The sequence below is a fragment of the Lissotriton helveticus genome, chromosome 6 (genome assembly GCF_964261635.1).
Source record: "Lissotriton helveticus chromosome 6, aLisHel1.1, whole genome shotgun sequence".
NCBI lineage: Eukaryota > Metazoa > Chordata > Amphibia > Caudata > Salamandridae > Lissotriton > Lissotriton helveticus.
This window is the reverse complement of record NC_136067.1, coordinates 436,676,919-436,702,079: the sequence shown is the minus strand read 5'-3', so window position 1 is coordinate 436,702,079 and position 25,161 is coordinate 436,676,919. Positions and strand designations below refer to the sequence as shown.

Below are 25,161 nucleotides of genomic sequence, written 5' to 3'. Positions count from 1 at the left end.
GGGCGTCCGGTTGCAGAGGTGCTGGTTGGGTTGGTAGCTGTACGTGCTGTGCCAGTGCAAAGAAGTAGGGCCACCTAGAAACAGGCTGAAGAGGGGGACTTGGGGACAAGTCTAGAAGCTTTTAACAGGGAGGCTCAGGTCACAAGGGTCCAGAGGATAAGGGGGCACAGCTGGTTCATCGGTACGTGGGCTGGGGCACGCGGGTGTGGAGAGGAAAAGTCCGCTGGGTTCTGTGTGTCCTGCAGCCTTATGGTTGTCAGTCTCGCCAATTGAAGGTGCAAAATTAGGACAGCTCGGCCACTCAAAAGGTAGGTCTCTGTGGTGCTGATGTCCCTCAATGGTTTCTGGTACTCAGTGTAGTAGTCCAACTTGGACTCTCACAGTCTTTGTTTGTTGCAAGAGGTCCAGTACCCCGGATATTGGTCCTGTGTGGGTCTGGTAGGTCTTGGGTGTCTTTTCATTTGGTGGGGGAAGACATCTGTCCTTCAGGAGTACAGAGTATTTTTTCTGGGGGGCGTCCGAGCTGGGCTGGCCAGCAAGTGGCAACTTGGTCAACCAGACTTTGCGTTTGGGTGCCTGCAGACTGTAGAGCACTCTAATTCAAGAGAGCTTGCTTGAAAATTTCCGAAGGGCAGGCAGTCTCCCGGGGTTCTGGTCAGCTGCAGGATGACTCACTGGTCACGAGACTGGATGTAGGCAGGCAGGGTTTGGCACAAAAAGTCCACAGCAGTCTTCAGTTCTCGCTATTCTTGCGGCTCTTCTTTGTCCTCTTTTATTGATTTGTCAAACCTAAGTTCTTGGTGTCAGCGATGCCACCTAAATACTTAATTTAGGGGTATTATAAGGAGTGACAGGTAGAAGCCGATGGGAGCCTTACGAGTGTCTACACCCTCTATGTGATGACTTTCTGTTGGAAGTGGGCCATACCCTGGTCTAGAGTGCCTAATTCCACCAAAACTATGATGGAATCCCAAAAGTTGTGTTCAATTCAAGTATCCCACATTAGGGGTGGTACAAGCCTGAGAGGGGAACACACCTCCTGACTAGCTAATTTTCCCGCTTATCCGGATGGAAAAGGCATCAGAGGCCTTTGAAGCCTCCTGCCTTGATATGCTGATTACTTACATTGTAGACACAACAAAATTGGATGCTTGAAAGGGGATTCCTTATTCTGGCACGTAAATGTAAGCATATATATTATTATGCTTCTTTTCAGTATTTGTACCCCGTGTTGTTGGGAATCAACTCCACACGTGGCGATCGAGTTATGATCAATAGAGACTAGTTTATTTTGGCACTCTGACCGAATTGCGGTTGGGCCAATACCAGGACTGGGAACGATAGACGTACTGAAGTAGACCGGGATGACCTTTGAGGCGCAGTAAGTCGGTCGAAACATGTTGGCACAAGCAGTACCAGGAGGGGTGTTTTGAGAACCTAATCTTCTCTTTTAAACACGACCCATCCTATTTTCTTTAAATCCTGGTTGTGGAACCTATAAATAAAGGTCTGAATGGTAACCTCAAACCAGTTTAGAGCACTTTACCATTAACTGCACTCTGTCGTATCACCATTCCCAGTCACAGGGTGATATTCGCTGTTCTATCACTGTGTTTGTTATATTTGTATTTGTGTTGTGTCCTGTGATCTCTTCTTTTTTTTTTTATCCCTTATGCTCCGCCCTGAGTGTGGCTACACCAGGGCGTTTTGTAAGCAGACCCGATGATGAAGCATGTCACACACTTCTGTGTGAGTGAGGGCAGTTTTTCAAAACAGATGTACTTTTTCTGTCTCGTGTTGCTACACGTGTATTCTAATCTCTCCACCCCTTCTTGTGTGTATACTTTGCCTTGGGGGTTTGGGGTGGTGGAGTTGTATAATCATTTGACCCTCTCCCCTCCTTGGTGAATAGTGATGCTGATTACTTAGCCATGTTGCATGAAGGAAGTGACATCACCTCCGGCCAAAGCAGGTACTGTTTCTGCCCTCAGAGAGCGCAAGTTCTCACTGGCAGGGGGTCAGAAATATGTCTGTGGTGGCAGGCTGTTCTGCACCAGTCAGTCAGTACACAGGTAGTCGGTAGGTTTTCAGGGGGCATCTATAAGGTGCCTTCTGGGTGCATGTATTAATAAATCTATCAGTGTAGGCTTATTATTAGGAGATGTCCGGCACTTGTACTCAAAATGGCTTCCCTGTTCAGTTGTAATATCTAAGAATCATCTTAGTCATCACAGGGGCTTATCTGCTCATTCAGGTTTGTTCACACATGTAGTATAGTGCATCCTTCCTTAGGGCTGGAATGTCTGCTGTAGAGGTGACTTACTTATACTGCATGCAGTGTTTGCACGCATAGCACACAGGAGCCATGTTGTCTCTTCACTTGTCTCTGCACCATGGCATGCAGTCTGCAATGGCAGTTTGCATGTGGGTGCTGAGGGGTCTCTTAGGGTGGCACAATACATACTGCAGCCCTTACAGACCATCTGTAGCTTCCATGTCCTAGGTACCAGGTTCATAATTTATGAGGGACTTACAGGAGGGGCTAAAGGTTTTGCCAATTGGGGGAACAATTGTACAGCTTTAGAGGAAGAGATCTGGCACTGAGAACCTGGACGGCAGGAACCCAGTTCACAGGTGTTAAAATTGCATCAGATACCAGGTCAAAGGTGGGGGTGACCATGTCAAAATGAGCATTTTCCGACACCAACCACCCACGTACAGCCATCTGTCTATACTCGGCCTTCGGCTGTGCATGGAAAGGGGCTGGCCAAAAGGCCTGTCCTGTGGCTAATCTCTCCAAAGTCAGCCAACACCACACTGCACATGGACTTTGGTTGTGTGCAGCAGGGTTTGCAGAGAGGGGGTTGGCCACAGGTGTTCTGCCCTGGGGACCCCATTTTGTTTGATAAATTAATTTGTGCATTAGAAGCATTCTAAGAACAATAAAATAAATAAAACACTTCAGGAGTCTTATAAATCGTTAGGCTGACACATGAAATGGAACGTTTTATCAAGACCATTAGATAAAACCAAGGTGAACTTCAGAGTACATAATACATTAAGTCCTAAAACACAAGTACCTTCTTCGATATCATATATTTCATCAGATCAGGGTGGCAGCTGACGTCTAAATATCAGACATTGCCAGAGATAAGGTGTAACAGCTTGGCACACCAATGAGTCATACAGCTGGTGCATAAAACATAGGGCTGGTCTGCACTGCCTAAAACTATACCTGCACATAAGCGGGATGATAAATTTCTGCCTCAGACAATAATAAAAATTGCAAAAAAACAAAGCGCTGGTTAGACTGAATTGACAAAGCGTCATATGGACAAAAACTGAGCTCCTGCAGTGAATATTATTATGCAGGAAAGCTCAGCGTTAACAGGAGGTAATCATGAGAAATCTAGTGAATATGAAACGATGCTGTGGGATCTGAATTAATGACATGTATGACTGTAAACCAGGCAAGAGGGAATACCATTATAGAGAATAACTGCATTTTTCGGTTTAATACCCTTCCCTCTTTTGAGCAGTCCTGGCTAAAAATGCCTCCGTTAATCTCACCTTTATAAATGTCAAACAGGTGGTAGGGGTATTAAACAGTTCAGGCAACCCCAGCTCCTCCAAAATGCACTTTACATATGATAAGCAGGGTATCGCTAGAGCATACTGTACATTTATGCAATCGTCCAAGACGAAGAAATCAGTTGGTTTAGTACAACAATTTCAATCTTCCATATTGAGTGCCAGAGCAATACTAGTGCCAGGTAATTATGCCTGTGATATAAGGCTAACCCAGCTCACTATGACAATATTGTGTTGGGGCAGGAGCAGAGTAACGCTAGGAGCTTCCTGATGAATGCATCTTCAGTTCGCTGAATCTCACCAACTTCCACCATACCCCACTCAGCAGTACCATAGGTAGCTGTTGAAAGAGATTTAATTGCATACATGCTCAAGATCTCAGGGATAGGTTTCAACCCAAGGTTGCTTGTAAAATTAAACAGGGCCAATATATGTTTTTCTAACACCAAAGCCCTGTTCACAAAAATATTTTTCCAGGTGTAATTGGTACAGTTGCGGCTGCTACCTAGAAGCAGCAGTGGGGCGGTTGGGGCGAAGGGGCTAGTGGGGGGGAGGGGAAATCGGGTTAAAAAAATGACCTACCTCACACCTCACGGCAGGCCGGATGGCCTCTGCCGCCTCCCCTGACTCCTGTCCTCTTCCTGCCTTCTTGTGAGGAAGCAGGAGGCACCAGGGCTCCCATGCTCCCCGCAGCCAATCACCACACTGCAATGCAGTGTTTCGATTGGTCTGAGCACCGAGACACGGCGATCAGCCAGGAGCTCCGGAGTTGGTCATGTTGTCCATGCAGGCTGTAATGCAGCCTGCATGTAGAACATGGAAAGTGTGCATGACTGTTTTGGGTGGCCTGAGAGGGCCGCTCAAACAGTCATTGCACACTTAGGAATGTTCCACCACTCCTCCCCAGCAGCCGTGCCCCACCCCCTCCCGCACACTGCCGCAGGAGGACAAAATAAAATGATAATAACATTACGTTATTATCATTTTCTTTTTTCCTTTTTTTTGCTGCTTCATGGCAGTGGGACAACGCTTTTCCGCCTTAGCGGAGGACCCGCCACTGAATTGGTGTCCAAAATAATACCCAGGTATGAAAAGGTCTCAGCCTAAACCATGGCGAGGTTTTGGCCTTTACCTACATATAAGCATTGAAGATTTACTTTCTTTCACCTGGAGATCTAGTTCCTTCATAAAAGTTGTTTAACCCTTTATGAGACCCTGTAGTGCTAGACCGATCTCTGCAATGAGCACCGCATCTTCTGCATAGAGCAGTATAGGGAGGGAACATGATTTAATAGAAGGAACGTCACTAGGTCTCCGCAACGGGGCATATTTCACTCTATTGATGTATAGGGAAAACAAGAAAGGGAAAAAGATGCACCCCTGTCTTAAACACCACTCGATCTTAAAGTGCTTAGTGCAATCACCTTCCTAACCAAAACGCACACAGGCAGGCGGGCCCAGAGTACATCTATTTAAAAAAAAAAAAAAAGGGATAATAGGAACTTCATTACCCATCTAAGCCATAATGGTCCTCAATTTAGAATGAGAAACACAGTCAAACGTGGATGTAAAGTCCATAAAAGCCATATAAATGGCAACTTTCTTCACTGCCATGTACTTGCCTATCAGCATACAGGTTTAGGCACTGGTCTATGGTGCCTTGACCCATCCTGAAAACATACTGTGTATTTACCAATATATCTTTTGTCTCTGCCCACTGCTCCAACCTGTGTAACAGTATGCGCCACATTAATTTTGCAGTGGAATTGAGCAATGAGATTGGCCCATAGTTCTTGGGGCTAGACTGGTCTCCCTTTTTATAGATTGGTAAAATTACCGATTGATACCAAGATCCCAATGGGCCAACCTTTGCTATGGCAGTAAGCACAACCACGAAAAGTGGAGCCCACAGGTCATGGTACTCTAAGAAAAGATTTGCAGGTACCCCATTGCAAGCCTTAAGGCTACTACATTCACCCAAAGCCCGCTTTACATCCTCTAAATCAAAAAACAAAGAGGAATTTTCGTCACCAGGGATGAGTCATTTAACAGTCACTGGAGACCTAGTCCTACACTGATATATCTGCCTAAAATGGTCAATCCACCCACTTCCCATATATCTACCTCCCTCAGTGGGCATGAGGTCCCACTCCTCAGGCAGATTTTAGACCGGGGACCCCATCCTCAGGGGGTCCAGTGTCATTTGCAAAGAGAGGGGGCACGTGGATCCTCCACCCCAGGTTGACTTCAGCCCGGGGTTCACATCCCCCGGGGCCCTCAAACTTTAAAGAGTTTAGTGGGTGCTATGTTAAGGTGTTTTGACCACAGCTAACCATAACTTAACCTGTGGTTGTACTGTGTTGTTTTATCATATAACAAATGCTACAATTCCCTGCACGAAGTTGACCGTGAGCTGCTGATCTGTACTGCAGATGGCCTTTAAACTTGTGCAGCGGGGTCTGGCCTTCAGCCAGCATTGACAAAAAGGCCGGGCTATGGCCAAGCACCTGGCCTTGTTTTGTGGGCCTTCACAAAAGTATGTATATTGCTGGATATTTTATGGGTGCTCAGGGACCCATAAAATCATGGAATGGCCTGAAAAAGTCCATGATATGGATTTGTGGACCATGGATTCATGCTGGAGACCACATCAGATTTGATTTTCATTTTATTTGGGGGGATTGGATGGGGGGGCACACATGTCCTCCCTCTGCCCCCTTATGTCTGCTTTATTTTTTTCCATGGATGTGGAGACAAAGTACTCATGTCCCGTAAAGGAAGCTGCAACATTTTTGTTCCCATTGGAGTGAGCCAATCAGAGAGCTTAGTCTCTGGACCTTGCTTTAGATTCATGAATCCAAAGTGGATGACAGGAGAAAAAACAGTACTCATCCAGTTGAATTTTTAAAACAGGTTCACACACTATCCACAGGCTTATGGTCGAGCTGTCTGTATCATAATTGACAGCTGTACTCAATTTGATGCTTACCAAAATGTAACATACATTTTTTGAAAACTAGTGGATATTAACATCAATTTGCAACCAAGCAATGGCCCTTCCTAGAGTAAAGTTTTTTTTTTGTCCAACTTGGAATATTTCTGTTCGCATATTATTTTCAGTATCATAGAGCAAAGAATCCTATGAAAATCAAACTGAGAAATTTCACGTTTTGTTGTATTGTTGGTTCCATTTAAAACTTCACATGATAAAGAAGCTGGATGTTGCTCATGACAGCAATCACATACCCGATACTGTAAAAAAGACAAAGTTGCTTACCCTGTCGAACTTCCATTTATTGCTAAGGAACAAAACGTGTTGACTGTGGCTACGATGTTTTATATAGTGAAAAATAAAGAAATATACTCCTCTACTGCCGGACGTTTGGTTTTATTAAGACTAGCGACTGACAACAGTGTGCTTTTCACATTTTTGATTAATGAACATTTTTAAACTTCCACTGTGGTCAATGATTCATGAAATAACTAGGCTATCCATCCCTGGTTTCACTCATGTACACATCAGCCAGCAACAGAATAAAATGGCTTCTATGTTTATGCTCTGCTGTTACTCTACAGTCAACGCTGGGACCCTGTGGTTTTTTAATTTTGATATCCAGCCTACCTCTCGCGGAACCCGCTTCGCGGGTCCCGCTTCGTGGGGGGTTCTTTGTTGTCATCCACGGACCCTGACTGTGACTGTGGGAGGAAGTGAACTGGTGAAGCAGGGCTGCGAGCGAGTGCGAGCACGGGACTGGGACTACCATTCCCAGGAGCGCCCGCCAGCCCGGATTCCCAGCACCTGGGCCGCTCTGCCTGCCTGCTCCTCCCCACCTTCGTGCTCTTAAGCCCCAGCCTCCGGATTTTAATTGGAACGCTCTGCTGTTACTCTACAGTCAACGCTGGGACCCTGTGGTTTTTTAATTTTGATATCCAGCCTACCTCTCGCGGAACCCGCTTCGCGGGTCCCGCTTCGTGGGGGGTTCTTTGTTGTCATCCACGGACCCTGACTGTGACTGTGGGAGGAAGTGAACTGGTGAAGCAGGGCTGCGAGCGAGTGCGAGCGCGGGACTGGGACTACCATTCCCAGGAGCGCCCGCCTGCCCGGATTCACAGCACCTGGGCCGCTCTCCCTGCCTGCTCCTCCCCACCTTTGTGCTCTTAAGCCCCAGCCTCCGGATTTTAATTGGAACGCTCTGCTGTTACTCTACAGTCAACACTGGGACCCTGTGGTTTTTTAATTTTGATATCCAGCCTACCTCTCGCGGGGGGTTCTTTGTTGTCATCCACGGACTGTGACTGTGGGAGGAAGTGAACTGGTGAAGCAGGGCTGCGAGCGAGTGCGAGTGCGGGACTACCATTCCCAGGAGCGCCCGCCAGCCCGGATTCACAGCACCTGGGCCGCTCTCCCTGCATGCTCCTCCCCTCAATCTACAGACCTATCAATTGGTCTCTCTAGTTCCGCTGCGCGGGAGCGCGCGGGAGCGACCGGGAGAAGCCCGGGACAAGGGCGGGACCGTCTGTGGCCGTCAGGGGCTGAAGGAGGCTGGGCTGGGCCCGCCCTCTGACATTGTGCTTTTGACGACCTGACACAGTACGTTCCTTGTTTTGAGAGATCCCTGGGGTTTGCTCATATATTATTGTTTATTGTTTGTTGGTTGCAAAGTAGGTCTTCTCCCTCAAATACCACTGCCCAGACCCTTACTCAGGCTGAGGTGGGGTTAGCTATCTTGGGTCCTCTAGACAAATATTTTAGTCGGGTAACCCAAGATATTGACAAAGAAATCGCTTTGGCGGAGAGGCGCGCCGAGCGCAGGCTATCTATTGAACTACTAAAAATTCCCCTGGAGAAACGGCCACCTCAGGATTTCCCGGCATTAGCATTGGTTCCTCCCCTGTCATCTCTAACCCTGCCAGTTGTACTGGAAACGCCTTATGCCTTTCCCCCTTCATCAGAGCTGTTGGCTGGCTCGTCTGTGGGTCTTGATGTGCCTATTTTGTCTTCCACCTCGCCCCCAATACCAACTGGCTTACCTACAGGGAAGGTGACCACTGTCCAACCGAGCATGTCAACTCACGTAGATAAAATAAAATCAAGTATCAAAAGGAAAAGAAATGCTGCCACGAAGAAGTGCAATCTTCCCAAACATCCGAAAAAAATAAGGAAGGTTGGAATATCCCAGCGCCCTTCCTGCAAGCCCATAGGGGCTGGCTCTGGTGGGGTTGAGAATATTAAGGAGGAAGTTGTTCCAGCTAGTCCTGTATCCAACCCGTACTACCCTTTAGTGATGGGACCGGCTGAGACATTATCTTCTGCTCCAGCCCTGCTCCTAGAGTTGGAGAGGCTGATTAGGTCTCTCTTGATTCCTATTGAGGAGCGAGTTAAAAAATTAGCTGATCGGTTGGATCATTTTGAGCAGGCTACTTTAGATAACTTTTTTCCACCAAAGCCTTAATTAAGTCCCACCTTAGGACGGGGTATAGTATTAATTCTTTGACACCAAATGGCCAGGCAAATGGCGTGTCCATCGCTGTGCCCCCTCCCCCCATAGTCAGCATTGCAAGTAGACCTCATGCGAAGGGACAAATCCCCGAGACCAACTTAGATTTGTCGGACCGCCTAAGTACTAATACTACCAAACAAATTAAGCTGCCGGATACTGTGGCGATGGGTAATAAAGAGAGTTCCAAAAGTGGTAACCCTGTATCTAATAGTTCCCAACCCTCATCAATCAATTTAAAACCCTGTCTTGGCGTTCCTGTTAGGGGTAACAAAGACAGTTCCAAAATTAACAACACCCCATTGAATAGTTCCCAACCACTATCAAGTATTCCAACATCCTGTCCTGCTGCTTCTGCCACTGGCCTGCCCAACACCCTCTTAACGAAGGCACCCCGTAGGATACCTCCTATGAATCTCACCCCAGATTCCTATCCTTTCGTGGTTGTCCTCACTAACGTACCACCTTTGTTGGCCGGGCAAAGAGAATCCTTCCAGATGCTAAAAAACAAGGTGATGCACTGTTGAAGGCAAATAGACCACTGGCCGGGGAAGTGGATGGGTTGATTATTGGAGTGAGAAGGACAGACTGGATAGGTTGTACTCCTAAGAACTTGGGGGGGGGGGGGGGGGGGGGAGTGTATAGTTGTTAATTTTCAAGATCCCAGGGTGGCACGTTTGATTACGAGACAAAATCGGGGCACAAGCAGTGGTGGAATTGGTGTGGTTGATCTTACATTCTTTTATCCAAGACCAACAGGTGTTCAATTTGGTATGACCAGTGAACCAGGTTGCTGGAACAATTTCCCTTCCCCAGGGTTTGTTCCTTTCACTGTACCTCTACAACGGAGCAACTTCTATAATGGACCAATGTATAATCGTTTTGAAGTAATGAAAGATCTAGGGTGGGTCCATTGACCAAATTCTGATTATTGCCCGAACAATAGGGAAGGTATGACCCGTTGGGATATATGTGAGAAGTCTGTGTTAACTGTTTTGTCTAAAAATGTGGAATCTAACGAAATGAGAACTGGTTGGGTGACTGTGATTTTGGAGGAAACTTGTGGGGAGTGCATCCCAATTTCTGGGGTCTCTGAAAACGAGGAACCAATTATACTTAGCACTGTTGGCATCCAGGAGGTTGACCATAACGCAGAGGATACCACCCGAGAGAGGGAGGGGCATGACGGAATTTTAGTAAATAACTCTGGGATGTCCTGTGTAGGAGCAGTACCCAAGGACGGCCCCAGTTTGGGGAAGTTTTTCTCATGGAACATCGCGGGGTTGAGTAGCAAGCTGATGTCCCCAAACTGGATAGATTTTGTTAACAGCTTTGAAGTCTGTTTATTCCAGGAGACATGGGCTTGCGACCCTATATTTCTTCCTGGCTATTTAAATTTTTCAATTCCGGCCAGTAGAGGTTCTAGGGGTCGACCGATGGGAGGCCTAACTATTTGGGTAAGACAATGTCTTCAGATGACAATTAAAGTGGTGGATTTGGGTTGTAAATACATCCAAATGCTAAGAATAACCTCAGAAAAGTGGGGAGGGATAGATATATACAATATCTATGCCAGGGGTAGCACCACTGGGAGTTCACCCATCCTAGAGGCCTTGTCCACCGTCTTGGAATCACAGTCCCTGGGTAACAAAGTTGTAGTAGCTGGTGACCTAAATAGGACTTTCGAACCATTGGATAGTTCGGACGATCCCCTAGGGCAAGAAGAGGATACACAATGGGGTGTACCGATTTTACATCTGGCTCCTGTCAAGCGGTGGACGAAAGATATATTACAACTGAACGCCATTTGCTTGGAACATGGGCTGAGAGCCCTAAATGGGAGGACGAAGGGCGATAGGGAAGGTGCTTGTACATTCGACAATGGTCATAACCAAAGTCGGATAGACTATGTCCTTTGCAGCCTTAATCTGTGGCAGTTGGTATGCGACATGAAAATCGAGGGCAGACTGGAAAGTGATCATAATCCCCTCTGTGTGACCCATGACTGGTGGATGGCCACATCAGGGAACTCTCAATCAAGCGATGGTCCAATGCCCACTATGGCTAATGACATGCGCAGGCTCAACTGGCCGAGTGTACTGGCGAATGCAGAGTCTATGGACTTTATAAGTTGTGAGGTGGATACTGCAATCGCTGCTATGGAGGCTTTAAATTCTGTAATCCCAGGTTCAAGAGAAATAACAGACATACATAACAATCTCTTTTCCCTTTTAAAACCGCATTTTTTGAAGTCCAGCAACACAAATAGGAAAAAGCCACCCAAACCAGATAGGTGGTTTAATCATCAGTGCAAGGAAGCCAGGCTAAGCTTGGGAAGAGCAATCAGGAATAGGGATAAGGCAGCGATCGGCGAGGCTAGGAAGCACTACAAGGCTAGTGTATCACTAGCAAAAAAAAAATGGGATGAAAAATATTGGGCAGAACTAAAGGAGGCCTCAGGGGCTAAGGATTCCAGGTTATTCTGAAATATTGTCAAGTGGGGCAGAGGAGGATCTCCAAACAAACCCGACAATAATGTTGCTGAGGGTGCCTGGGTGGATTATTTCAAACCCCAATATGCTGAGACTACCGAGTTTAATGATTTGGAGGTAATTTCAGCTGTATTCCCCATTGGGAATTTATTTTCCCCTAAAGAAACTGAAGTTGCAATATGCGCTGCCAAAGGGGGAAGGGCCCCGGGTTTAGATGGGATACCCTCTGATGTTTTTATAAACGATAAGGCGAGGTGGGTTAGGTATGTATTCCTTTTAGGAAATGCAATTGCAAAGGGAACGGCAGTCCCAGAATTATGGAAGGGAGCAACTATTATACCCATATATAAAAAAGGGGATCGGTCCCTCCCGGCCAATTATAGGCCGATAAGTTTGATTGCCACTATCCAAAAAGTGGTGGGGAGGATGGTGGTAAACAAGCTAATGGATTGGGTAGATGAGAACAACGCCCTGTCCCCATATCAGGCTGGATTCCGGCGGGCTACAAGCACAGTCGATCAGGTGTTTCGCTTTGCTCTGCTGCAGTGGGGGACGGTGGTGCTCGGCGAGGGCAGCCTGTATGTTGCCTTTGTCGACTTGCGGGCTGCCTTCGACCTGGTCTCAAGGAGAAAGCTCTGGGCAGTTCTGAGCGAAATAGGCCTTCCGGCTGAGTTACTCACTCTGATAATGAGGTTGCATGAGTGTAACTTTGCCAAAGTTCAGTGGGGTATGAACGGTGAATCATCCGCTGACTTTCCAATTGGACGCGGAGTACGACAGGGGTGTGCTATGGCCCCCCTGCTTTTTTCCCTATTCATTAACGGAATTGTGGCTCGGATGCTGGATGCCAGTGTCGATGCACCTTCGTTGGCGGGCCTCAGGGTCCCGATCCTGATGTTCGCCGACGATACGCTGATTTTATCCAAAACACCGGCCGGCTTGCAGCGAGCTTTAAACATCTTTGATCTCTTCTGTGGGGAACATGGTCCGGAAGTCAACGTGGGCAAGACTAAGTTGATGGCCTTCTCACCAAAACGTAGACCCCGGCCTAAAATACTTCTGAACAATTGTGTGCTAGAGGTTGTTACTGTATTTACCTACCTTGGGGTGCAGATAGCAAACAATCTAAAATGGTCCCAACACATAGAAAAGGCGGTCCTGAGGCACCAACAGATTTCGGGGGCACTCCGGGTGGAACACAAAAAGTCAAAATCAAAGCCTATAAAACCAGTCCTGGCAGTATATGATGCCAAGGCTATTGGGTCTGCCCTATATGGGGCTGAGCTGTGGGGCTTCGATAGGCTTCTCCCCCTGCAAATATCGGAGAATAGGTTCCTTAGGGGAATCACGGGTCTCCCCCAGAGTACACCACTAATCCCGCTTGGGCTTGATCTAGGGAGAAGATCAGTTAGTGACCGAGCGCGTTTGCGCCCGATTCTCTATTGGAGACGCCTCTGGACTACCCCAGAGATACGGAACTATGCAGAGGGGTTCCTTGCCATAATTAAAGTTGACACATTTCACAAAATAGTATGGTTAAAAAATCTTAGGACTGCTCTAGGTGACCTCGGCCTCTCCAACCTATGGGATAATCCTTCTGGGGAACCCTTTCCAAGTAAAAACATTATTAAAAGTTTATATTGGGATTGGATAGATGGCAGACTCTGGAATAGAACGAGATCAGACACAATGGCGGGGCGCTTCCTAGAAATCAAACTGTGTCCTATATTGGAACAATACTGGGACAGCATTACTAACCCAGGGGACAGGAAGCTTTTTTTCAAGTTAAGATCAGGTGCCCTTCCTCTGAGATCACTGACGGGTAGGTGGAGGAGTGCAACTACCTCGTGCTGCCCGGTTTGTGGTGCAATCGAGGAAAGTATAGGTCACTTTTTATTCTTGTGCAAAGCTTACGCCACCCCGAGAAAGGTTTGGTTAGCTCCCGTTTGTAGAAATCTAGGGACATCCTGGGGTCGTTGAGGCGTTACGAATTATTTGCACAGCCACTGATATGCCTATTGTTCTAGGAACAGCAAAGTATCTGGGGTGGGCATGGTCCATTAGACGGAGGGCAATTTCTATTAATGCAATTTAATTAGGGTACTAAGTGATCTCTGTGTAAATGTACATGAAATATTTTTTTTCTCTTATTGTTTATGTATGTATAAATGTTTCAAAAGTATGTATAATTTTTTTTTTTTAATGGGATATATTTTATATGTATGTTTGTGCTTTTATGAGTCTATCCCTCGAATAAAGCTTTTGAATTCGTTTATGCCATCCCAGCGCATTTCAACAACTGAAATCTCTTGGCTTTCTCAATCCTCTATATTGAGGATTATCTATTTTAATTCCATCCCACTGGATAAATATTCATTCCTCAATTCAAAACTCTGTTGTGAAGCACATTTGCCTTTTACAAATACAATGTGCTTTTAAGAATGTTCATATCCTTGGAATTTATCAAAGGATAAGTTTCAAAACCTATGCATCTGAGGTTGGGGATTGTTTCCTGAATGCATAACCAATACCAAATTGTTTGTATAGAGCGCTCACTGTACAGATTTCCCCTTTACACTACGGATGTGCCATTAGTTATGTATATAACTATACAAACGCTCACTTGACAAAGTGCCTTAAAATTCCTGATTTAAGCCCAAGTTTTCTCAAAAGGCTTCAACCAACGATTCCTGTATCATCTATATATATATAAAAACGAATGTATGTCTGTCTGTCTGTTTGTCCTTTATGCATTACTACACCATTCATCCGATCGCCAGGAAACTTTAGGAAGCTGTTGAGTACACTGCCGCGAACGTTTCTGGCATAATTTTTTTTTAAATATCGGCCCCCCAGGGCCCTCATAATCTTTCAAATACGGAAAAACAAAAAGTCATGTATCCACAAGCACTCAAATAAATAAATAGAATTAAAACGACACTTTGAAATGTTTTCCATATTAAAATGAATAAGTTTCAATAAAAATGACACAAGGTAAATTGAATGTTATCATTACGAGTTTCCTTGAATTTCCTTTCTTCGGAGATCGCAGCAACGCGCGATGGGTAAGCTAGTATCTAATATAACACAAACCATAATTATGAAGCTTGATAATACATTTCTAAAGAGAATTGTGTACTTCCTTTTCTTGTAATACTCTTGTATTAAATAACGCATCTTGTCAAATCCAGTACAAAATTCAACAAATAATAAATTGTAAATGAGGTATGACCCAATTGAGATTCCCCATCACGTTTGCCAGATGGAAAATACAGAGAACCCCCAAACCATGATGGTGAAACAATTCAACCAAAATTGTACATGAGTAATAGGATGAACAAATGTCACCTCATACCACAGGTGTTGCTGATGTATGCATATTTAACAATCACAACTGTGAAACACTTAAAAACATATAGAAACAACATCCCTCAACTGTAACACTACAAATGTATTTATTTATTTATATCATTTATAAAGCGCGCTGTTACCGAGCGGTGTCCTGGCGCTGAAGTGATAACTCCCCTAAGTGTCAGACCTCTGCCTACTGCCTGAAAAGCCAAGTTTTGATATTTTTCCGAAATGCCATCAGGTCCGCACTTTGTTTCAAAGCTAGGGGTAGGGCATTCCAAGCAGTGGCCGCCCTTATGACGAAGCTTCTGCCCCCCCCCATCGTGCCTTCCTGATCCGGGTTGTCTTAATCAACCCTTTATTGGCTGACCTCAGCTGTCTGCCTGGCGTGTACCATTAGAAGTACTGCTGGAGAAAAGATGGACCAATTCCATGTACCGCCTTGTACACTATACACAGTGATTCAAACATTATCCGTTTGCGCACAGGGAGCCAGTGCAGTTTTCTGAGTTCCTGGGCAACCGGTGCAAACTTTGGCAAACCGGCGATGAGACGCACGGCAGCATTTTGCAGCACCTGCAGTTTATTGAGCAACCCATGTTGGGCCTCAAGGAGAAGACTGTTGCAGTAGTCGAGGCGGGAGAACACAAGTGCCGTCACCACCGTTTTTTTTGCAACTGTCCGGCAAGAAAGGGAGTATCTTCCCAATAATTTTCAGGGTCCGGTAAATGGAGGAAGTTAGTGCATTAACTTGATGTTTGACGGAAAGTTGATTGTCAATAAGAACACCTAAGTTCTTTACCTTAGTTACCGGAGTGGGCAAAATGCCCATATCGTCCGCCCACCATTTGGGGCTCCAGAAGTTGACATCGGACCCAAAGAGTAAGACCTCGGTTTTGGAGGAGTTCAATTTAAGGCAATTACTTGCCATCCAAGTACTGACTGCGGTCATACAGTCCTGAAACCTGGCAGCTACGCCTTCTTCTCTCCCCGGGAGCAGTGATACGACGATCTGAGTATCATCTGCGTAAGATGTTAATTCAAACCCGTAAGCCCGGATCACCGGGGCGAGAGATGAAACATAAATATTGAATAGGGTGGGGCTAAGGGAGGAACCCTGAGGGACCCCCCCCCCTGGGAGTTTGAAGGGTCTGGACTCAAAATCTCCCAGGGCCACCACCTGAACCCTATTCGTAAGGAAGGATTTAAGGATGCTCAGGGCCCTTCCCTGAATCCCGCAGTCCTCTAAACGATCCACCAGAATACTATGGTGTACCGTGTCGAAGGCCACGGACAAGTCGAGGAGGACCAGAGCCTGCATCCAACGCCTTCCTGATCTCTTCAGTAGATTTAATCAGGGCGGTCTCTGTGCTATGACCTTCCCTAAACCCATGTTGGGCTATGTCCAGACCATGAGAAGATCTAAGAAATGTACAAAGCTGAAAATTCATCACCTTCTCAATAAGTTTGGCTGGCAAAGGCAGCCGAGCTATGGGCCGGTAGCTGTTAGGGTCGAAAATATCGAGGGTGGGTTTCTTGAGCAGCGGGACAATCGATGCCCGTTTCCAGCATGTTGGAAAATTCCGATATCGAACATCTGGTTAAAGAGATTAGCAAGGGTGAAGGCTATAGGGGAAGCTGCCAATTTTGCCACTGACGCTGGACAAGGATCTTGAGGTGAACCCGATTTTGTCGCGTGCAGCAGTTTTGTAATCTCTTCCGCGCTCCCAGGACCGAACCCAGATAGTATCGCCTCCTGTGGAATGGCTATGGGATTCCTATGCGATCATTCAAGTAGAGTCTGCCCAACTTGAGGCTTGAGCGCGGTAAAGATAAGTTCCACCTTCTTTAACCCCTTCCATGCTGATGGCGGCCCCCAGCCGTCATGCACTACAGTGCTCGTGTGCTGATGACGGCTGGGGGCCGTCATGACCGCACCCACGCTGAAATCTTCAGCACAGGAGCAGAATCGGCCCAGCATGGAAGGGGTTAAGAAAAACTTGGCGAGGGTCTCGCAAAGTTCCAAGCTCGGAGGAATGATCACTGGCTTGGGAGTGGCCAGACTAGTGACTGTGTTAAAGAGTTTCCTAGGTGAATTTCTGGCTCCCTCAATACGGTCAGTGAAATCTGAGCATTTGGCCTTCCTTATCAAATCTTTATAAATCCTTTGACTGGATTTAAGTTTGCTTTTGTCCGCCTGATGGTTTGTGCGCCAGGCTCGCTCGAGTTTTTTGCAAATAAGCTTGTGTTCTCGCAGCTCATTAGTGAACCAAGGAGCAGATGGTGTCGTACAAGTGGGGCGGCATATTTTCGGCGGGGCTAATGTGTTGCAGGCTCGATCAATCCAATCGGTATACATATCTGCTGTTTTGTTCACCTCAGCTGGCAAAGTAATCATAGAGGATGTCAGCAAATCCTCCAGTGCAGTTCCCTCAATCTTTTTCCAGGTTCTATACATTCTGGCTGTCTTCCTATCCTGCCTTGCCTTTTGCAATGGGGAACTAGAAATATTAAATAGCACGGCCGAATGGTCAGACCAGGTCACGGATTCAGTATTGACAAACTGCAAATCCGGGTTGTTCGTAAAGATCCCATCCAGAGTGTGCCCTGCTATGTGCGTGGGCCCCTTAACCACCTGATTGAGTCCCACCCCCTGCATCACTTCAGCCAGGGCTAGAGAGTCAGGGTCTAAACTACTTTCTAAATGGAAATTAAAATCTCCAGGTGCTGTGAAGGATTTAGTACACAGGGCTTCCTCCAACATACTGCCCACGGTTGCAAGAAACTGGGATCTAGTCCCGGGTGGTCTGTACAAGACGCAGCCCTGAAAGGACTGATGATTGGACAATGAGAGCTTGAACCCCAGTGCCTCGCATTTCTGTGAAGCCACTGACTGAAAGGACCCTAAGATGGAGGCGTGATAAATAACAGCAAGCCCACCTCCTCTTTTACCGGGTCTATCCAGAACAAAGCTCAGGTATCCAGGAGGACTGGCCTTCACTAAGTCCGGCCCAGCTGCCGCATCCGTCCAGGTCTCAGTAATAAATGCAATTTTTACCTCTTTATCCTGGATCAACTCAGAGCATTCAACGCTGTGCTTTACAAGGGATCTGGCATTAATCAGGAGACAATTTATATTGTTCGTCACCCCGTCCCCTCTGGAGTTGTGGGTCCTGATAAGCACCCTGACTGGTCAACAAAGGATGGCAGGGAAGCTAGTTAAACACACCGGGCACCCATGAGAGCCTGTCTGCATATCCTTATCTGGCCTCAAACAGATACAGCTCTCTCCCCCCCCCCCCCCCCGCATTGAGCCCCAGCAAAGACTCACGGCTATAGGCCCCGCTAAGCTGGGAGTGTGAGCAAAATTTACCAAAGGTCCCGGCACTAAGCACGGGACTAGCACGGACGGGTGCAGACGGGCTTGCCTTTGACGGCCCGCTGCACCCGCCTGCTGCGCGGACGAAGTCCCATAAAAATTTAAACGGGCGGGAGGAGGGCGGGAGGCTGCCGACAACTAGTCCGCAAGCCTGAGCGTCCCCCCAAGAAGGCGGATCCCTGTGGCAACTACCGCGTCAGCGCCTAGTCGGCTGCGCGTGTGCCCGGGTATCAGGAGGTGGGGAGAAGCAGGTAGGAAGTCGCCTAGGATCTGGCAAGAATAGTAGTGGTGCCCAAAGTTAAAAATCCACAAACAATATTTTAAAATCGGAACTCGCGGCCTAATCCCCCGGCTTTCCGCCTCAGGGGAGAATCACAACTGAGCGCGGCACTTTCCACGCGCTTTAAATCCCCGGGAGGGCGGGAGGCTGTCGACAACTAGTCCGCAAGCCTGAGCGTCCCCCCAAGATGGCCGATTCCCGTGGCAACTACCGCGTCAGCGCCTAGTCGGCTGCGCGTGTGCCCGGGTATCAGGAGGTGGAGAGAAGCAGGTAGGAATTCGCCTAAGATCTGGCAAGAATAGTAGTGGTGCCCAAAGTTAAAAATCCACAAATAAACAATATTTTAAAATTGGAACTCGCGGCCTAAGCCCCCGGCTTTCCGCCTCAGGGGAGATTCACAAAGAGAGAGGGGATCCAGTTGTAAATATGGAAAATGGGATTTAAGTATTGGTATGGAACAACAAAATAGGCTGAGTCTTTATTTGCACTTGGCAGGCAAATGTAAACATTTGAAAACAAAAGATGTCTACAGTTGTAGGAGTTAAAATGTTTTAGGGGAACATTCAAGTTTCACTTCATGAAAGTGACATTCCTTTCACATACAGTAATTAAAAGAGATATCTGTTCAACTTTAGGAGTCCTAAACTGTTAATCCCCAAAGCATAAAATAGCAATGTAAAAATTGAGTACAAATAAACATGGTTAGAAATGGGGTTTCTGGTTGGCAGAGGTATGCACCCTGTCCAAGCAGGAACTACCACTCTTGCCAGGGTAAGGTAGATACAAACTAAAAGATAACCTGTGCTCACCCAATGGTAGCTTGGCACAGAGCAGTCAGGCACATCTAAGGAGGGATTGAGTAAAGTATTTGTGAAACACACACACACAGTAACACAAAGAAAACCCAACAAAAAGACTCCCCTTAGGGTTAGCAAAAATAGAGAATATTTATCTGAGAAAATCTTGACCACAACGACAGAAATCCAGTAAGTAGAACTGGGGTTATGAATTTTTTAAGAATAAACCAAAAATAGTGATTAGAAGTAATAGCGCTAAGAGGTTACTTGAGGTCGCGCTAGACTGGGGTAAATCCAAAGTTCAGGCCGACCAAGATGGAGGGCAAGCTGGCTACAGGACTCGGACAGGTCCCACTGACAAAGTACCTTGGATGGGGCAAGTCTCAACGGTGAAGAGTCGATGTGAGGAGTCGAGGAAACACTGCATCCGCTCTGATCCCCTGGATGGAGGCAAAGCATTGGCGCTGCTCCATGCAATCAATGAAAGAATCGGCGTTGAACCCCTTTAAGATGCAGGCACTGCGTTGATCTCGAGCCACACTGTCCGTTGGTGTCGAGCCACACCGTTCATTCAGGCATGTCATTGATTGGCTCCTGCATAGGCATCGAAGTTCAATGTGTCGGTTCCTATCAGTGCTAGGATGTCACTGCATCGATTGTGATGCAGAAACAGCTGCAGAACCTACTTCTTAGGACCAGGACTGGAGTGAGCATCTCAGCCAAGGGCAGGACGCACAGATGGGAGAGTCCAACAGCACCAGCAGAACTACAGGAAGTCTTTTATGACCCTGAGACTTTAGAAAACAGGAAGCAAGCCAGCAAAACCTGAGTCACGTTGAGTTCAAGTGAGATCTGTCCAGTCCTTGCCTTCAGCAGAGCAGAGATCAGCAGGCAGCAGGGTTAGCTCAGCACAGGGGTTAGGCAGTTGATTAGAACAGTCAGACAAGAAGAGTGGCAATTCTTGTAGCACAGCAGTCATTACTCCTGGCAGAGTTCTCAACAGATTCAGAAGAATTTGTAGGGTCAGAGCTCCCAGTACATATACCCACATGTGCCTTTGAAGTGCGGGTGACTTAAAAGCAGCTCCGTGAAGTTCACAGGTCCCTTTTCATTCCAGCCCTGTCTGCTAGGCTATCTGTGAGGAGTAATTAGCCCTTTGTGTGTGAACAGGACACCGCCTATTCAGATGTGTTAGCTCCCTCTCCCACTTACTGCCCAGGAAGGCTATCAGAATGCAGATGAATGAAGATAAGTCCTCTGTCACACCCACCCTTTCTGTGTTTGTGGCTGTCTACTGGGAATGAACAGACTGTAGCTGTCACCGCGCCCAGACGTGTAGTGGAGACAGGCTGCAGTCACACAGAGCTAAGATAACAGCAGAGAAATGTCAACTTTATAAATGGCAGGGGGAGCATAAAAGCGATGGATTTAGGCCAGATGTCTGTACTCGGATGAATGTTTGACATTGTGCAGCATTCTGCCCATCAATTGTTATTTTTAACTTTATAAAAGTGGCATTTCTAAAATAGTAACTTTGTGTCCAACTTTAACCTTTCCAAAGATATGAAACATGTTTTAGCTACTCCTTTCTAATGAAGAATTACAGATTAAAGGTGATTTAAAGAATACTCAATGCTAGCCTATGAAAGGAGTAGTTTTACAGTAGTGAAAAATGAATGTAGCTCTTTGCCACTACCCGGACATGCACAACATAAAAGCACATGTCCTACCTTTTAGTTACACAGCACCCTGCCCTTAGGGCTACCTAGGGCCTACTTTGGGGGAGGGGTGGCTTATGTGTAAAAAAAGGGGGAGTTTAAGTCTTAGAAAGTTGTTTTGAATGCCCAGTCGAAGTGGCAGTAACCTGCACACAAAGGCACTGCAATGGCAGGTCTGAGATAGGTTTGAAAGGCAACTTTTGTGGGTGGCACAATCAGTGCTGCAGGTCCACTAGTGGCATTTAGAATACAGGCCCCGGGCATATACATTTACAAGGGACTTCTTAGTAAACTAAATATGCCAATCAGGTATTTACCAATGTCACTATGTTTAGGGGAGAAGCACATGCACTTTAGCACTGGTTAGCAGTGATAAAGTTCTCAGAGTCTTAAGGCCAACAAAAACTTACAGCAAAAAATAGAGGTAAGCTTGCAAAACGTTGGGGGAATACCACCCTAAGGATAACAGGTCTAACACACCTGCTGGCTTGACAGTTTATGGCTTTATTAGGGACAACTGAGGGTGCATACCTGAATATGTGCATGTCAAGGAATGGCCAGAATTTTCTCTAACGTCTGAAACACACAGAGGGCCAAGGCTCAAAAGCAGGTTAACCTAAAATGTGGCTGCATTTTTATAAAGGGACATGGATGAAACAAGAGGATACTTTAAAAAAGCATTTTTTGGGGCAGGAATGGGTGAATTCATTTTAACATTTACTTTTATGTGGGAGTGCCTTTTTTTGGAATGTGACAGTACAGCAATGATTTAAGTGTTTTTCATTTCGTCAATTTCTTTACTTAACAAATCTTCATGCCTGTAGTTTGGATGGATCAGACCTGCAAAGTCAAATAGGGAATCTTTGCACCTATAAATATATGAAGCCAGGGTAAATAAAATAAAAATTACCAGCATGGTATGACTATCCACATTGCAACAACGAGATCTAAGAAATAGTCTGCTATACCCTGACATTACTCTCCGTTCTTATCCAAAGAGAAATCATGCCCACCGAACAATTTTCATATTCATTGCATACTGTTTATTTTGTTATAAACATATCCTGTCCCTCAAATAAAGGTATTATACATTCTGAACTTTTGGTAAACAAATGAATGCATGTTCTAACCTTCATGTATTTTGATAGTTATTCTTTTACCAGCTTTAATTCCAGTAAAACTTCATTTTCTCCAACACTTCATTGAATTAGTACGTAAGAAGAAAATAACTTGGAAACATCCATGTATAAACCTCTAGACGACGTACCTTCACAGCAGTCTTGCCACATCCTTAGGTCCACTCTTGGAATATCTTTACAGCTAACATAGCCGTGAGGGAATTCAGCAACTCTAAATACATCTCTCTGCACCCTGGTTATGTTGTCTCCATTATCACACAAAATACTAGCCAGTGATGATTGCTTGAGTTGTGTTAGCTGTGCTGGATTGAACACTCCAGGATTCTCATACCACAACCTGTTGCCTCACAAAAAAGTTTGTTTCTTAGTTCATCAACTTAAACAATAGCATTCCAATTCAAGTCATGCCATGTAATTTATGTTATGATTTATCATCTCCATATGTTTTCACATGCAGGGGGCATGCACTGTAGAGAAAAAACAATTTCCATTATCCAGTCCCACTTCACTAACAATCACCAATAATGAGTGTTCTAGAGAGTAGCTTTGTTTGATGGTGTTTGCTTGAGTTTTGAAATCTATTTTGACACAATTCCCAGGATGGCTGTTTTAACAAGTCAGGTTATTTATACCAATATTAAAATAGTTATGGGAAACCATGTACAGAGATCTTAAAATGTGTTGTGCGCTTTACGAGAGAAAAGACCAGATAAGTGAGTGGCCCTATTCTGGTTCAAAGTAAGAAGCAGGAGCTGGTTAAACCCACTGATCACTACTCTGTTATAATGTATTTAAAGTGCCAAATATTAAAGTAACAAAGATTTCACAGACACAAATGCACTTACCAACATTTCACAAATTGTTAAGTTGTTTAAGAGACCTATGTTAAACTTAATATATTTGAACAATATTTTACTACATAAGTAATCTCTTCCTCCTGCATTTAGGACCATCCAATCCTTTGCTACTATAATAAACATCTCTATTCATCAATCACCCCACAGTTTTGCATGCAGCACACTTGTTACCTAGTGAGAGACCATGAAAGCAACATGATAAAAATAGATAGCTACAGATGGCGTAGGAGTGAGGATTGGAAGAAGAAATTGATGAGATGGGTATAAGGAGCAAAGAAGGGGAAAAAAGGAGGCAGCATATAAAAAGAGAGAAGAATATCAGAGGCGGTTCGGATGTCCTGACAGTTGCAATATTCCCAATTTGGTGCACAGAATTGTAACTACTTTACAAACTCCAAATGATCTTGAATAGAAAATGGCGGAGAATGTGTCAGACATAGAAATTCAACTGGAAGAAATAGCACGAAAGATTGAGACAATGGCTGATTTGCTTTCTGGGGTTGAAGTTAATTTGGAATATTCAGAGGCCCTATTTGACTGTATCCTGGTATGAGCAGAATGTTAATCTCACAAGAAGAGTACTTTGAAAGTGAGGACCTAGAAAACCACTCAAGAAAGTTCAATCTGCAGTTTGTATTGATTCCTAAGGGAAAAGAGAGACCAGTCAGTCGTGTCTGCTTTTCTAACCAACCTTATTCACTGTACAATGTTGAAGCCAAATAAGGATGCACAGAAGGATGAAGATATGACAATCGTTAGAGCGCCTAGACTACCTTTTTAGCAGTCCAACATGAGTAGTCCTCTTTACAAAACATTGGAGTTCTTTCGAGACGGTAGTATTAAGGAAGCAAACTTGGAGACCTAGGGTTGCAAAAGCATTTAAAGGATATACAGAGTTTACCTCCATGTATTCCTTGACTTTTATTTTCAATACAGCTCAATGCAGCAGGAAGATGCAGTCCCTACTCACTGATTTTAGAGATGTTGGGTTTCAAGTTCGAATTGTGCAAGAGTCACGCCTTAGAGTGTAGTGTAGTTCCTATATTCCCAATAGGCTCTGCGCATTGGAATAATATAAACAGCAGTGTAGACGTAGGACTGAGGTCGACTAGGTCTCTACTGACTATATTAGACTTAAGGTTTGCCAGCTAGCTCAGGGGTCACTAGAAACTTTCTCGAATAAACGAGGAGGAGTTTAACCTCCCTGGATAGACAAGAAGGGATTAGCTTCTGACAACCATATAACATGACAACTTTGCTCCCTCAGAATAAGAGTGTATCTCCAGAGTTGTGTGAAAACAATAGACAGCTATTTCACTCAGTCAAGTGGGGAGAGGAGTTGGCCAAACGGCTAGGGCGCTCGACCTCGGACCTGGTGATCTGGGTTCGAGTCTCTGTAACGACGCCAAAAAACTCCTGTGATTCTGGGCAAATCTCTTACAGCCTGATTCATGAAGAAAGGAATCTGCGACTCTCAACTTGCGAATCACAGCGAATCGCAAATGGAAAGGCGCAGATCGGAATTCATCATAGTTAGCGATTAAAAAAAGCGATTCGCACACGGGCGCTAAAATCGATAGCGAGAAAAAAAAAAAAAAATCGCAAAATAATCGCTATTACCCAGATATTCCGTCTCTATTTTGCGCCATCGCAATTCCCCATTAGCGACATCTCGCTAGTAGCGAGATCGCACAAACGGGAAGTCGCTTTTCGAGCGCTGTGATGACATCACAACCAGGAAGCAGGCAGTTCCCACCCCCATACTGAACTGCGAGGCTGATCGCGAGGCTGCAGCTAAACAGAGCTCCTACCGGGACACCTCCAAAGTAGCGCAATTTACCCAACTGCGACAGCAGCAATGTCAGAGGAGCCTGCACCAGGGCCCAGTGACACCGGGCGCAAGAGTAAGCTCAAGTTTTCCGAGCAGGAGTTGGAGCAGCTCATCGAGGGAGTGGTTGAAAACCATGCAAAACTTTTTGGAAAGGACTCCCGGAGGGTGCCAGAGATGGAGAGGCGTCGCATCTGGCTAGGAATCTCAGCAAAAGTGAACGCTGTGGGC

The 25,161-nt window shown here is 45.8% G+C and overlaps 1 protein-coding gene across 2 annotated transcripts in view; it reads right to left on the bottom strand.

Moving 5' to 3' along the window:
- PXDN (peroxidasin) overlaps positions 1–25,161 on the bottom strand; it is a 740,799-nt gene that overhangs the window by 72,892 nt on the left and 642,746 nt on the right. For both annotated transcript variants that reach the window (XM_078647879.1, XM_078647880.1), the window contains one exon: positions 22,374–22,582. In XM_078647879.1, the coding sequence (XP_078504005.1) occupies positions 22,374–22,582 (209 nt within the window). The remainder of the gene's footprint in view (positions 1–22,373; positions 22,583–25,161) is intronic.